Source organism: Piliocolobus tephrosceles, chromosome 3 (genome assembly GCF_002776525.5).
Source record: "Piliocolobus tephrosceles isolate RC106 chromosome 3, ASM277652v3, whole genome shotgun sequence".
Taxonomy (NCBI): domain Eukaryota; kingdom Metazoa; phylum Chordata; class Mammalia; order Primates; family Cercopithecidae; genus Piliocolobus; species Piliocolobus tephrosceles.
Window position 1 is genome coordinate 42,360,990 of NC_045436.1, and position 15,159 is coordinate 42,376,148.

General features: G+C 41.5%; 1 protein-coding gene across 2 annotated transcripts in view; it reads right to left on the minus strand.

The window, feature by feature from the left end:
* Positions 1-11,397: 11,397 nt before the first annotated feature.
* Positions 11,398-15,159, minus strand: part of EDNRA (endothelin receptor type A) — a 64,008-nt gene continuing 60,246 nt past the window's right edge. The window contains exon 6 of one of the 2 annotated variants that reach the window (XM_023227309.1): positions 11,398-13,888. In XM_023227309.1, coding sequence (XP_023083077.1) covers positions 13,748-13,888 — 141 coding nt within the window. In that variant the 3' untranslated portion in view covers positions 11,398-13,747. The remainder of the gene's footprint in view (positions 13,889-15,159) is intronic. The other variant, XM_023227299.2, reaches the window with a different exon arrangement.

Sequence of the window (15,159 nt, forward strand, 5' to 3'; positions counted from 1 at the left end):
GCCAGTCTCACGGTTTTTCTGGTCATTCTTAGAACAGTTATAATGGCCTTTGTTTAAAAAAAAGTTTCATATGAAAACTAAAATCTGCGGGTCAACATAATGATCAAACCCTTATACTCTTACCTAAATGTCATTATCTAGGTTTCCCCAAAAAATCACCTCCACAGGGAGGCTTTCTCTGACCATTAAATGTAGCTCATGGAAGTTCTAGGCAACCTTTGCCATTTCCTATTGTAACACCTTGATTTAGCTCACTTAACATATACATACTGGGGGCTTACTACATGGCATCCAGAATTATTCTAGGCACTGGGAATATCACAATAAATAAGATATAGCAGGTCCTTTACCTAGTGGAAGGAGACAAGCAGTAGGCAAACAATTAAATGAGCAAGAAAAATATTGTTTAGCAGCATGTGCTATGCAGAGAATTTTGAGACAGAGTCTCACTGTGTCACCCAGGCTGGAGTGCAGCAGCTCAATCTTGGCTCACTACAACCTCTGCCTCCTGGGTTCAAGCGATTCTCCTGCCTCAGCCTCCCAAGTAACTGGGACTACAGGCGCCTGTCACCACACCAGGCTAATTTTTTTTTTTTTTTTTTGTATTTTTGGTAGAGATGGGGTTTCACTATGTTGGCTAGGCTGGTCTTGAACTCCTGACCTCGTGATCCACCCACCTTGGCCTCCCAAAGTGCTGGGATTACAGATGTGAGCCACCACGCCCAGCCTATGCAGAGAATTTAAGCAGAGTGATATGATAGGGTGACTCAGTGACTAGTTTAGATTGTAGGGTCAAATAAGATCTCTCCAAGGAGAGACCTGAAATCAGGACAACCACCTTTAACTTGTTGCATACTGTGTGATCAACAGAGGCAAAATCTTGTAGGATTGTATACCATGCAGCATTATTTCTGGATGAGATTTCATGAGCATAAGCACAGAATATTCTTTGGAGTATTATGCAACAACCTGATGAAATGATGAGTAATTCCATGCATGGTAAGAGGTAATGGTCATTCCATGCATGGTCAGAGGTAATGCCATTATTTTGCCTCAGTCAATTCATGGTTCAGTAGAATATTAAGCTCCCATGATCCTTCTATATTTTGATTCAAAAAGGCCTGAAATTCTGGGCTGATTACAAAAATGGGTGGCTGTACCACCTAACCAAGTCCAAGGAGTTTTGCGATTCTTAATATAATGGTTGGATATTTAAAATGATACTGGATCTGGATCTGAGAAATAGGGGAACAATGTGGAGAAAGTAGTGAACTCAGAATCCCTTCTGCCTAGTGAATATTGAGCCCAAGTATATTTGGAATCTAACACTTGGTGGAGGTGTGTGGGAGGGGAAGGAAGAAGTTAGAAAACAGTCTACTATTTTTTTTTTTTTGAAACAGGGTCTCACTCTGTCACCTAGGCTGGAATGCAGTGGCATGATCTTGACTCACTGCAACCTCTGCCTCCAGGGTTCAAGCAGTCCTCTAACCTCAGCCTCCTGAGTAGCTGAGTCTACAGGCATGCGTGACCACGCCTGGCTAATTTTTATATTTTTTTGGTAGAGATGGGTTTCGTCATGTTGCCCAGGCTGGGACAATCAACTATTTTACAGATTTTCCATGGACATACACAGGAGTGGAAGATAGGCATGTTAGACTGCCCTGGGGCTTCATCTCCTGCAGCTACCCTAACTGATAGATTTGGAACACTTAGAAAGACTCTTTAATGTGGAACAGCTTTGAGATTAGGACATACCTGTCAAATAAAAGATTAAGGGATAGTTATGCAGATAGTATACACCTTCAGCTTCTTGGAAATGTATTTTCTCTGACTGGTTCTATAAGAAAACATACATATATAAAGAAAAGATTTTGATTTAACTTGGTTATATAGTGTATAGTCAACTGTTAAACTGAGGAAGTTTAAACACCATTATCATAAAAATTATATATAAATATAAATTATGTGTGTGGTGTGTATTTGACCACCAGAGCAATGAATATTCCTTATAGAAAAAAGTCTGCACAGTTATGTTCCCACTGGTATCCAAAACTAGCCTTGAGCATGACTGAGATGCCTTTTGACTCCAGCCCTAGGTGAGTCTTCCCCTAGTTCCCTGGCTAGATGGTGGCCAAGGTAAAGTATTCATACTGGTGCATTGGATGGTTATCTTTCCAGGATGCTCCTATAAGGCACTATTTAAAAAGGCACTGATATAGTTTGGATATTTGTCTGTGCCCAAATCTCATGTTAAATTGTAATTCCTAATTGTATTAGTCCATTTTCATACTGCTATGAAGAAATACCTGAGACTGGGTAATTTATAAAGAAAAAGAGATTGAATGGACTCACAGTTCCACATGGCTGGGGAGGCCTCACAATCATGGCCCAAGGCGAAGGAGGAGCAAAGGCACATCTTACATGGTGGCAGGCAAGACAGCACGTGCAGGGGAACTGCACTTTACAAAACCATCAGATCTCATGAGCCTTATGAACTATCAAGAGAATAGCAAGGGAAAAACCTGCCCCCATGACTCAATTACCTCCCACCAGGTCCTGCCCATGACATGTGAGGATTATGGGAGCTACAATTCAAGATGAGATTTTGGTGGGGACAGACCCAAACCATATCATTTCACCCTGGGACCCTCCAAAATCTCATGTCCTCAAATTTTAAAACCAATTATGTCTTTTCAACAGTCCCCCAAAGTCTTAACTCATTTCAGCATTAACTCAAAAGTCCACAGTCCAAAGTCTCATCTGAGACAAGGCAAGTCCCTTCTGCCTATGAGCCTATAAAATCAAAAGCAAGTTAGTTACTTCCTTGATACAGTGGGGTACAGACATTGGGTAAATACACTCATTCCAAACAGGAGAAATTGGCCAAAACAAAGGAGCTAAGTCCAAAATCCGGTGAACCAGTCAAATCTTAAAGCTCCCAAATGATATCCTTTGACTTCATGTCTCACATCCAGGTCATGCTGATGTAAGAGGTGGATTCCCATGGTGTTGGGCAGCTCTGCTGCTGTGACTTTGCAGGGTACAGCCCCTTTCTGGCTGCTGGTGTTGAATGTCTGTAGCTTTTCCAGGTGCACAGTGCAAACTGTTGGTAGATCTACCATTCTGGGGACTGGAGGCTAGTTGCCCTCTTCTCACAGCTCCACTAGGCAGTACTCCCATGAGGACTCTGTGTGGGGGCTCCCACCCCACATTTCCCTTCCCCACTGCCCTAGCAGAGGTTCTCCATGAGGGCTCTGCCCCAGCAGCACACCTCTGCCAGAACATCCAGGGGTTCCATACATCCTCTGAAATCTAGGTGGAGGTTCTCAAACCTCAATTCTTGACTTCTGCTCACCTGCAGGCCTGACACTATGTGTAAGCTGCCAAGGTTTGGGGCTTGCACCCTCTGAAGCAATGACCTGAGCTGTACATTGGCCCCTGTTATCCACAGCTGGCACACAGGGCATCAAGTTCCAAGACTGCACAAAACAGCAAGGCCCTAGGCTCAGCACATAAAACCATTTTTTCCTCCTAGGCCTCCTTACTTGTATTGGGAGGGGCTGCCATGAAGACCTCAGACATGCCCTGGAGACATTTTCCCCATTGTTTTGGTGATTAACATTTGGGTCCTTGATACTTACGTAAATTTCTGCAGCAGGCTTGAATTTCTCCTCAGAAAATGGGTTTTTATTTTCTATTGCATCATTAGGCTGCAAATTTTCCAAACTTTTATCCTCTGCTTCCCTTTTAAATACAAGTTCCAATTCCAAACCATATCTTTGTGAATACATAAAACTGAATGCATTTGGTAGCACCCAAGTCACCTCTTGAACATTTTGCTGCTTAGAAATTTCTTCCACCAGATACCCTAAATCATCTCTCTCAAGTTCAAAGTTCCACAGATCCCTTGGGCAGGGGCAAAATGCTGCCAGTCTCTTTGCCAAAACATAGCAAGAGTCAACTTTGCTCCAGTTCCCAATAAGTTCCTTATCTCCATCTGAGACCAACTCAGCCAGGACTTTATTGTCCATATCACTATCAGCATTTTGGTCAAAGCCATTCAACAAATCTATAGGAAGTTCCAAACTTTCCCACATCTTCTTGTCTTCTGAGCCCTCCAAGTCTCTAGGAAGTTCCAAACTTTCCCACATTTTTCTGTCTTCTTCTGAGCCCTCCAAACTGTTCCAGCCTCTGCCAGTTACCCGGTTCCAAAGTCGCTTCCACATTTTTGGGTATTCTTATAGCAGTACCCCACTCTACTGGTACTAATTTATTGTATTAGTTCATTTTCATACTGCTATGAAGAAAACCTGAGACTGGGTAATTTATAAAGAAAAAGAGGTTTAATGGACTCAGGTTTCACATGGCTGAGGAGGCCTCACAATCATGGCAGAAGGCAAAGGAGGAGCAGAGGCACATCTTACATGGTGGTAGGCAAGAGGGCATGTGCAGGGGAACTGCCCTTTATACAACCATCAGATCTTGTGAGACTTACTCACTATCAAGAGAATAGCCTGGGAAAACCCTGCCCCCATGATTCAATTCCCTCCCACCAGGTCCCTCCCATGACAAGTGGGAATTATGGGAGCTACAGTTCAGGATGAGATTTGGGTGGGAAGATAGCCAAACCATATCACCGATGTTGGAAGTGAGACCTGGTGAGAGGTATTTGGTACATGGAGACAGATCCCTCCATGTACCAAAGGCTTGGTGCTGTTTTCATGATAGTGAGTTCTCACAATCTGATTTAATGTTTAAAAGTGTGTGGCGCCTTCCCCCTACTCTTTCTCCCTTGCCCCTGCTTTTGCCATGTGACATGCCTGCTCCCTCTCCACCTTCCACCCTCCCAAGGCCTCCCTAGAAGCTGAGCAGATGCCAGCACCATGTCCTCTTCTGTAAAGCCTGCAGAACCAGGAGGCAATTAAACCTCTTTTCTTTATAAATTATCCAGTCTCAGGTATCTTTATAGCAATGCGAGAATGGCTTAATACAGGCATTTTCTATGTATGGCACAAATAGGCCTTTATCCTTAAGCCTGACATGCAGACAGAGGGCATGGAACTCATAGGAAATCCTATGGCAGGAGACACAGGCACTTTTGATCATCAGTGAAGAACATTCTTCCTTTCCAAGGCTGCCATTTCCTCTCCATCTCACCTTCTCTGGGAACTTCATCCATCAAATATCTTTTTATTTTCATCCCTACACAATGTTTTCCTTTCACTGGCATCAATTCTTCTGTCCTAAAAATGCTGAGGTTGTTTTTTTCTTGAATATACATACACCTTTCCTTCACCCATGCTGTTTCCTCTGGCTGCCGTCCGAGTTCCCGAGTGTTCTCACAGTCACACTCCTTGCACACTCACAAGTGTGTGCTTGCTGCCTGCACTTTCCCGCCCGCCCTGACTTAATCTTGTTACTTCTCTTATTGGTTTGCAGCTTCATAAATGACTCAAATGTTCATGTGACAGTTACTTGAGAGGGGCATGTTCTCTAAAGGGCAATTGCAGCTGGCTTCTGGCATGAGTAATATTTGGAGACACAGAAACGCCTAACAGCCATCCCCGCCGAGAGTCTGAAATGGAGCTCCTACAGGGGTCGATGTAACTGTCCCACAGAAAAGCCATGCTCTTTGACAGCAGCTGGGACTGCAACTGTGGGGGAGGAAGCTTGGATTGTCAATTAGGAGAGAGATTTTAGTATATTATACTAAGATGGCCCAGTAAAGAAAGTGAAAGAATAGTTTTAAATAGGAGCCCAAATTTAGTATGCTGAAGAATCTAACATGATCAATGTCTGGAATTTGTCATTTATGTTCAGTAGTGAAATAGAAATGTGTGTCTTTGCTCAGATTCTTCCTGAAGCTGACCTTGAACCAAGGATTTGGGTGTAAGTGGTTTGTTAAGGCACAGCTTCCAGAGGAAATTAGTAGGGGAGTGGAAGAAGTAGGCCGCGGGAAGGAAAGAGAGAAGCTAAGTAAAGTTGAGATGTCAGGTGAAGTCCCAGACTCAGCCTGATCTCCAGGGTGCGAGGTGTTTACCCCACCTTGAGATACAAGAGCTGGTGTAAGTCCACACCAGTAAGTCATTGGCTATAGGTTGTGGTAGGGGTGGAGGAGGACATACAATTCCCAGGCAGTTCTTCTTCTTACAGTCTAGGCAGGCTCCAGTGTCCAAGGGCGAGCCACCGAATGTTGCAGATGTAAATATTAAGCAGTAGAAACACTGAAGCTGAGACTGCGAATGGTGGCTGATGCCTGTAATCCTAGCACTTTGTGGGACAGAGGCAGAAGGATCACTTGAGCCCAGGAGTTTGAGACCAGTCTGGGTAACATAGCGAAACCCCTGCTCTATTAAAAACAAAAAGTAAAAAAAATTTAAAAAAGTCAGGTGTGGTGGCATACACCTGTAGTCCCAGCTACTCAGGAGAACGGGGTGGGAGGATTTCTCGAGCCCAGAAAGTCAAGGCCATAGTGAGCTGTGATCACACCACTGCACTCCAGCCTGGACAAAAGAGCAAGACACAAACAAAATCCCACAAAAAAACTCCCAAAACATTGGAGCTGGAGATGAATGAAGAGAGCTGGTAAAATGGATGCAAGGGGGTCTGGACTGGTCTTTGACAGTGTCTGCTTACATGTCCCTAACGGTGTATGCTTCTGCATTGTGGTGGTTCCAGCGTAAAGTGGGGCAATTGCATGGCATCTGGAGCTGCTGAACTCTTAAATGATGGATCAATCCAGGACTAGAGTGGCCATTCTGGAGACATCCTGGCTGTAATTGGTGATATTAACTATGCACAAACCTTATGATCCAGCAGCAGTCCTACTTACATCTCCCAGAGAATCATGCAAATCCCCCTGGAGACTTGACAATGATGCACAGCACAGTCTTGTTTAGGGTAGCAAAGGACTGGATAAGTAAGATATATATCCCCATATGTATTAGTCAATTTTCAAGCTGTTGATAAAAACTTACCTGAGACTGGGCAATTTACAAAAGAAAGAGGTTTATTGGACTTACAGTTTTATGTGACTGGGAAGGCCTCACAATCATGGCAGAAGGTGAAAGGCATGTCTCACATGGCAGCAGACAAGAGAAGAGAGCTTGTGGAGGGAAACTCCCCTTTTAAAAACCATCAGATCTCATGAGACTTATTCACTGTCATGAGAATAGCATGGGAAAGACCTGCCCCCATGATTCAATCATCTCCCACTGGGTCTCTCCCACAACATGTGGGAATTATAGGAGCTACAAGATGAGATATGGGTGAGGACACAGAGCCAAACCATATCACCATGTATAGAGTTTCCCTCCATATATACATGGATTGTTCATTAATTATTGTTCTGTAAGAGTTTTAAAGACATTTTTGACATATTTGATATATTCTTTTTATAATTTGAAAGGGAAAATTATTTTTAAAAACTAATAACAATCGAATAAACTGAATATGTCAAAAAGGAGCTGAAATAAGGAGTAGCAAGATATATAGACAAGTCTCCTTTCTTTCTTTCTTTTTTTTTTTTTTTTGGAGACAGAGTCTTGCTCTATCACCCAGGATGGAGTGCAGTCCAGTGATCTCGGCTCACTGCAATCTCCACCTCCTGGGTTCAACCAATTCTCCTCCCTCAGTCTCCTGAGTAACTGGGATTACAGGCACCTGCCACCATGCTTGGCTACCTTTTGTAATTTTAGTGGAGACGGGATTTAGCCATGTTGGCCAGGCTGGTCTTGAACTCTTGACCTCAGGTGATCCACCCACCTTGGCTTCCCAAAATGTTGAGATTACAGGCATGAGCCACTGCGTCTGGCCAATTCTCCTTTCTTTGGGAGAACCACCCTTCTACCCCCAGCTCCAGGGGTTGGCCCTGCTTGCTAGATCTAAGTTGGTCAGCAGAATTCCATTTGTCCCAATGGAATTGTGACTAAGAGTGAGGGATAGCAATCCAGGCCTAACCCTATCAGGTTTCATAACACAGAGAAAAAGTTGGACCTGTGACATTAATGTTTCATTAGGCACAAATGTATTCCCTTTACCTGCTCACACTTAGATATTCTCACTTTAGGATATTTTAAAAGCACAAGCACTTAATTGAAGTTAACCCTAAAAGTCATATTCTGAGAGAAATAGAGAGCTATAGTTCATGGAGAAATGGAATTATTCTGAAAAAAGCATGCAGAAATGGAGTAAGTAAGAGGCTGAGTGGGTTGGCTCACGCCTGTAATCCCAGCCCTTTGGGAGGCTGAGGCAGGTGGATTTCTTGAGACCAGGAGTTTGAAACTTCCCTGGGAAACATGGTGAAACCCCATCTCTACTAAAAATACAAAAAATAGCGAGGTACGGTGACATGTGTCTGTAGTGCCAGCTACTGGGGAAGCTGAGATGGGAGGATTGCTTGAGCCCAGGAGGTCGAGGCTGCAGTGAGCTGAGGTTGCACCACTCCACTCCAACCTGTGCAATAGTGAGATACTGTCTCAAAACAGAACAAAACAAACCACCCACCCCACAAAAAAAAAAAAAAAAAAGAAAAAGAAAAAGGAGTGAGAGCTGTGCTCTGGAGGTGGCTTGGGCCTGTGATTTGGCTGACAATGTGGTAGTATGCAGACTGCACAGGGTCATTACTCCCACCTGGGACAAATCTATCACACGACATCAAGTATACAATTGCATCCACCTTCATAGAATCAAATTCAAGTAAAAGATGACCAGTTCCATTTAGATAAACTAAATGGAAGATAAAGATCCTGCGGTTTAGGACTAAAAGAGAAAAAATTGTGGCATTCTCTATATTCCTCTAGGAAGATTCCATGACTCTTCTGATTCTAACTAGGATTGGCATTGCTGTTCCTAATTTATTACCGCCCCCAAAGAAATATAGCTGATAGAATCTAGAATGATATTGATGCTAAAAGCTTCGGAAACTAGGAGATATAATGCGTTCTGGCTTCATCAAATCAAAAGTGAACCATTCTAGCATGCCTCATAGGGAAAGCCCAGTTTTGCAGTTACAATGCTATTTTCAATCATTGATTCTTTCCTGATTCTGGGAACACAAGTCTGTCCCCTTTCAGTTTTAGAAACAAAAAAGTCGAAGTATATCAGTGCTGACCAAATATAGACACTGGTTTGTCTTTGTTACTATTTAGAGAAAAGTATGGCAGAAACTTTTTCAAATGTAGGATTATTAAAAAACAAACAAACAAACAAAAAAACCACTGGGTTTTCATTGTGAAGACCTCATTGGAATTTCAGAAACATTCAACTGCATATGGCGAACTTGTGCTCTGATTTAACTTTGCTTTGAAGTATGGAGTAAAATCAATAAATACAGGGCTGTACTGTATTATTTTACAAATAAAGAAATAGAAGACTCAGAATCATGAGTTTGGAGTGGTTTGGGAAGGCTGGCAGTACGTTTCCTTCACTCTACACATAGAAGGTTTTCCATGTTATCTCATGGACTAGTAATACTCATAAGAAAAACAATAGAGGTAATAGACTAGTCAAAGATTGACATTTGTCTCAGGTATTTCCTAATTATATTTAGGAATTGTGTTTCATTATTTTGATAATTTTAAATTACTTTTGAATGGAAAATAATATGTATTTACTGACCTCATAAAAACTCACAATGTAGAGACAATACTATATTGCTTATTCTTGTGCCTTTCTCCTAGAGGTGACATAACATTCATGCAAAGTAAAATGAGAGTCGTGGAAGCAAAGGCCCTCATACTTGTCTGCTGGTGTTCACCAACTGAAGTTACTACTCTTTCCTTTGTGCCTTTACCAGCCCCTATGCTGACGTCTATTGAGTCACCACAAAGCTCGTCACTGCATTTATTTATTTATTCATCTAATTTCCTGTTCCCAGCTATTAGCACAATGTAATATGATGGTTGTTCATGGTATCTGTGTTGAGTGAACAGATAAATCAAGAAGGGGATGGAGGGATAGATGAAATGATGCAGCACAGGAATTTTTAGGGCAGTGGGACTCTTCTGAATGATACTATAATGGTGGATATGTGACATTATATGTTTGCTCAAACCCATAGAATGTCGAGCACAGAGTGAACCTTAATGTAAACTATAATCTTTAGTTAATCATATTGCATTGGTTCATTTACTGTGACAAATGTGCCACATTAATACAAGGTGTAAAAAATAGGGGGAAACTGTATGGATAAGGGGGAGAAAGGAGGGCATGTAGGAATTTTCTGTAATTTTGGATCAATTTTTCTGTAAACCTAGAACAGCTCAAAAAACATAAAGTCTATTAACAACAAAAGATGACTCAAGATAACTTACATGAGATGGTCTTACAATGTGTGTATTGCAAGCAAAAGAAAACCAGATTTAACTAGTGTAGTTGAAAAGGTAAATGTGTTGGTTTGTTTACTGAAGCCATGAGAAAGCATCAAGGAGAGCTAGAACTGGGGACTTTAATGCTCTTCTTCATCTTCATGACACTCTAGATTGACTTTCTTAATAATGCTCAACCACAGTGTCCAGCCACGCCCAGGCTCACAACCTCCCAGCCCTGCTTTAGTAGGAAAATAGCTCTTTCTGACTTAGTTCTTACTAAGAAACTCCCAGAGGATGGTGGTCAGCCTCGCCTAACCTAATCACTTATGGGAGAGGAGAGACTGGCTCCAACTGGAATACAGCTGTTTACAAGGCTGGAAACGAGTAGGCATGTCAGGAGCCTATTGTGGTTATCCTGGCAAGAGAAGATGGTGCTCAGAGTAGGGAGGTAGAGGCAGAGACAGAGAACTGGTCAGGTTCTGGATATATTCTGAAGACAGGGCTCTCAGGACTTATGGAGATGTTGGCTGTAAGGTGTGAGGAAAAGGAATGAGCAATGACTTCAAAGTTTTTATCCTGAATAACTCCTAAAAAATGTGACTGTCTATAACTGAGCAGAGGAATATTAGGCAGTGCAGGCTGGAAGATATCAGGAGCTTCATTTCGGATACATGATGGTGTACTAGCCATCCAACTGTGGATGTCAAATAAACAGTTGGATATATATGAATCTCTTCCTCCAGCTATCTACCTGACATATTGCTTATTGACTGTAATTGTTTATTGCCTAGAATGCAAGCTCCTTGGGATCAGGGACTTTGCCTGTTTTGTTTACTATGTCCCCAATATCTGGAAGAATGCCTGGTGCATAGTAGAAGCCCAATTAAACTTTCTGGAAAGGTAAATGAAGGAATGAATGACAGAGTTAAACGCTCAGTACAACAAAATAGGTTGGTTGAGAATAGAAGTAGAAGTACCTGTTTGATAGTAAATTGCTTTCCAGGATATTACTAAGGAGAGGTTTGCAACAGGCATTATGTAACAAACATTTTCTATGGAAAACTATGTAAAAATGAAGAGACACTTGCAAGGTTTCTGTAAACTTTTATACTTATGGGCCACTGCCAACTCAGGGCCTTGGCTTCTGGCTCATTCCTACAAAGTTACTTGTTGAAAAGATGTCGTAAAGGTAGAAACTGGAAATATTCCTACTAGTAAACTACAATTACTTACTAGTCCATAAATAAAATGCACATCGAAGCCTTCAGAAATCTATGACTTTCTGAATTTATAAAATGCATTTTTTTCATGTGAAAGAAACAGAGCATCTTGAAAGAAAGATAATTGTCTAAACAAAATGGTATGAACCTATGACTTATATTATAGGCATATATCACTGCATATGATGTGCCAGTGGAATAATAGATTTGACTGCTAACACACAAAGGGGCAGTACTTCTCAGCCTTGCAATTCAAGCAACTGGAACCTGATGTTATTTTATCTATGCCTGTCCTAAAATACGGCCCAACAAATTATCTTACCTAATTTATTGTCAGCAATCTGTCTGGTGAAGTCTGAAAGAAACATCAGACAACCTGGCAATTTCATCACCACATTGAGTTGAGGATAAGAACAATATAATACTTCAAAGTTTAATGACTTTTGCTCCAGCACAGGAAACAATACGACCCCAAATACTGCTTTATCAAACCAACCAACCAAACAAAACCCTATATTGCTAGTCTACAGCTCATCCGCTTTCCCACTGCCTCTTCTATCCCATTTGTAATGGTAACATGGTTACAGGATTTATGAATGCAGAAGATTGTTACAGGTTAAAATGGACTGAGGCAGGTTGTCATGATGAACAATCACCTAGATTTTACTCAGACTATGCACTTTGACACAACTGCGGGGCACAATTATTAGATTAGATTAAATCCATACATACCATCACACACATGCATATATCACACACACAATACATTCCACAGAGACAGTCTAGAAAAATGGGCTAAAAGAAATTTACAATTGTTTATATATATATATACACACACACTAGTAAAAGAATTTCTGCTGTACTTCGCAGTCTGTAAACATCTGGGAAAATGCCCGGCAAAAGTCACTGTGGGCCCTTTGAAATGGTGGCAGTGTGGGAGGGAGACGTTGGGGTAGGGATTTAGGTTCATACTGAAAACCCCGAGAAGTGAAGAATCATTAAGTTCTGGTGGCAGTTGGGGGTAATTATTTTTCACTGATGTGATAAACTCATCTGGCCACTTCAAAATTATGTTTCCTGTATGGAAAAGGGAATGACCAAAAAAGGGTTACTGCCAGTTAACATTTTAAGAAAAATTAAGAGAATAGGAGGTGATATGTATATACATATATATGTCACTATTACAAATACCTGAATGAAAATTTCCAAATCATCTGAAAAATTCAATCTTTTCCTCCTAGGTGTGCTTTAGACTTCTATATACAGTGCACTGAAAGTCTCAGGTAGAGTTACTGACACACACATTAAAATTTTGGTACTTGACATTGATGTTTCATACAAAATTTACATGAAAAACAGATTGAACTTGTGAAAAAGATCTGATTGAAGCATTACTTTTGAATTTAACATACAAAACATGCTCAAGATTTCTTGTAATCAAACACCATTTAAAAAAGATAACACAGTTTAAAAAAATTCTTTGAGTAACATCTATTAAACTGCCAAATGTATCATCAGACTGTGCTTTAAGGGCCTGTAGTATTTGTTGTAGCTTTAGAATTTGTGTTTTAAAAAAATAAACAGTGACATGGAAAATACGAACCTAATTGCTCACCTGAATACTATTTTCGTCTTTTTTTCTTTTCTTTTTTTTTTTTGCAAACTATATGTAAATAAGTTCAAATAGTCATGTTAGGCTATTATGCAGTTAAAAAATACTGGCACCAAATGACATTTCAAATAAAAGTGACTTGAGCCCATATTGTGTTTGGCTGAAGGACAAAAAATCAGTTAAAAAAAGTAGAAAATCTTGTCATAATCTCTATAGTTGCATGGTGACCAGTTCCCATTGAACATTCACCAGAACTACCATAAAAGCTAGCCATGTACTTGAAAGCTCTATTTTCATGCAAAAGTAGTAAATATCCTTCCGGTTTCATTGAACAGTCTTCATTCTCTCCCAGCTCCCACCATGTTTTAGTGCTGAATACAACACGCAGAATATGTAAATCAGATTAATTAAAGAAGTACGATTCGTAGATGTCGTGGGTGGCTAAACCGGTCTACCCTTGCGGTTCTGGAAAGCATTTCTTCTTGAGTGTGGGAGTGAGTTAAGGAAGAAGGATCAGAGAAAAGATTTCAGGAGTCACAGTTGCCTTGTGATTTTTTTTCTCCGAGAGGATTATGGGAGTGCCGAGGAGTGGCTTCGCAGGGTGGTCAGTTCATGCTGTCCTTGTGGCTGCTCCGGTCTGTGTTGTGGTTGTTTTGATCGTGGTTCTTCCACTGGATGCTTGTTCCGTTCATGGGGACCGAGGTCATCAGACTTTTGGACTGGTAACAGCAGCAGCAGAGGCATGACTGGGGGAAGCAACAGACTCGAAGTAAGGCAAGCCTACCAGCCCATTCCCAGCCAAACACAGCGGCCTTGGGCCACGCTAAGGAGGGGCAAATGTCCATTCACACTGGAGGGAAGTGAACCTTGACAGTAACCTAGAGTGGAGAGCCTGTTATCACCAGGCAGGAGTTATACTATCCATTCCAGTGCAGAGAAATAGAACCCTTGTGGCTCGTTGTATTACCAAGTACAAGAGAAAGGGAAGGCAGTGCTGGCGAGAGGGAGGGCTCTCCACAGCTTGAGGCAGGCATGGGTAGCGCTGGGCCGGCGGGGGGTCCTAGCATTTCTTCAGTGTGCACCACCTGTGTGGCTCTCTGCACCAGGTACCTCATCAGATCCTCACAACAACCTTGAATGTTCCCCCATTTTATGCTATTCCCCCATTTTGTGAATGAGGACAGTGAGGTCCAGAGAGGATAATGAGAGGCAGAACTGGAATTAGAACCCAGGACTCTCTAGATTTGGGCTCTTTCTTTTGGGTATGCTGCCTTTTTAGGAAGATTCATCAAAAAGTGGGATTCATTTCTGATAATTTTTACCTTGATTTTCCCTCCCCCAATGAATATGTAAATTAATGAGTAAGTAATAATTAATTTCAGCTTATATAATGTACTAGTTTTAACCTGCATGTTTAGTCAGTCCATTTTGGGCAGAGTGTTTTGTGAGGGGCAGACATTTCCAAGAAGACCTCAGAAATATGGCTGCAAACTTCCATACCGAGTTTCATCTGTTTGTGTGATTCCTTGGTTAATATATGTCTGCTTTGTTTAGACTGTGAGTGCCATGCAGGCAGTTACTGTGTTTTTCCTCTCTACTCTGTCCCTAATAGTAATCAACTCATATTGAGCACTTATTATTTCAAGCATTTTACATATATTACCCTTCTTATGAGAGAGATACTGTGATTATCCAATTTTATAGGTGAGGAAACTGAAAAAGCAGGAGAGGGACTAACCAGACCTGGGGTAGACAGTTAGCAAGTGCAGGGCTGTGATGTCCATCGCGGCTCTTTGCTTCCAGAGCCTGCATTCTTGACCTCTACCCTACTCTGCCTTATATGTACTGTAAACTAAAGTTAAACAGCCTGGTCCAAGATAACAAAATCCAGTGAGGATTAAGCCTATGCTAAAATCATTTCAGGAACCAGAAAATGGCACATCAATAAGACAGGCTTAGAGCTTCTGAAGGACGTGGGTGGCTGAGCTGGCTGGAGGTTTGAAAACAGAAGGAAACT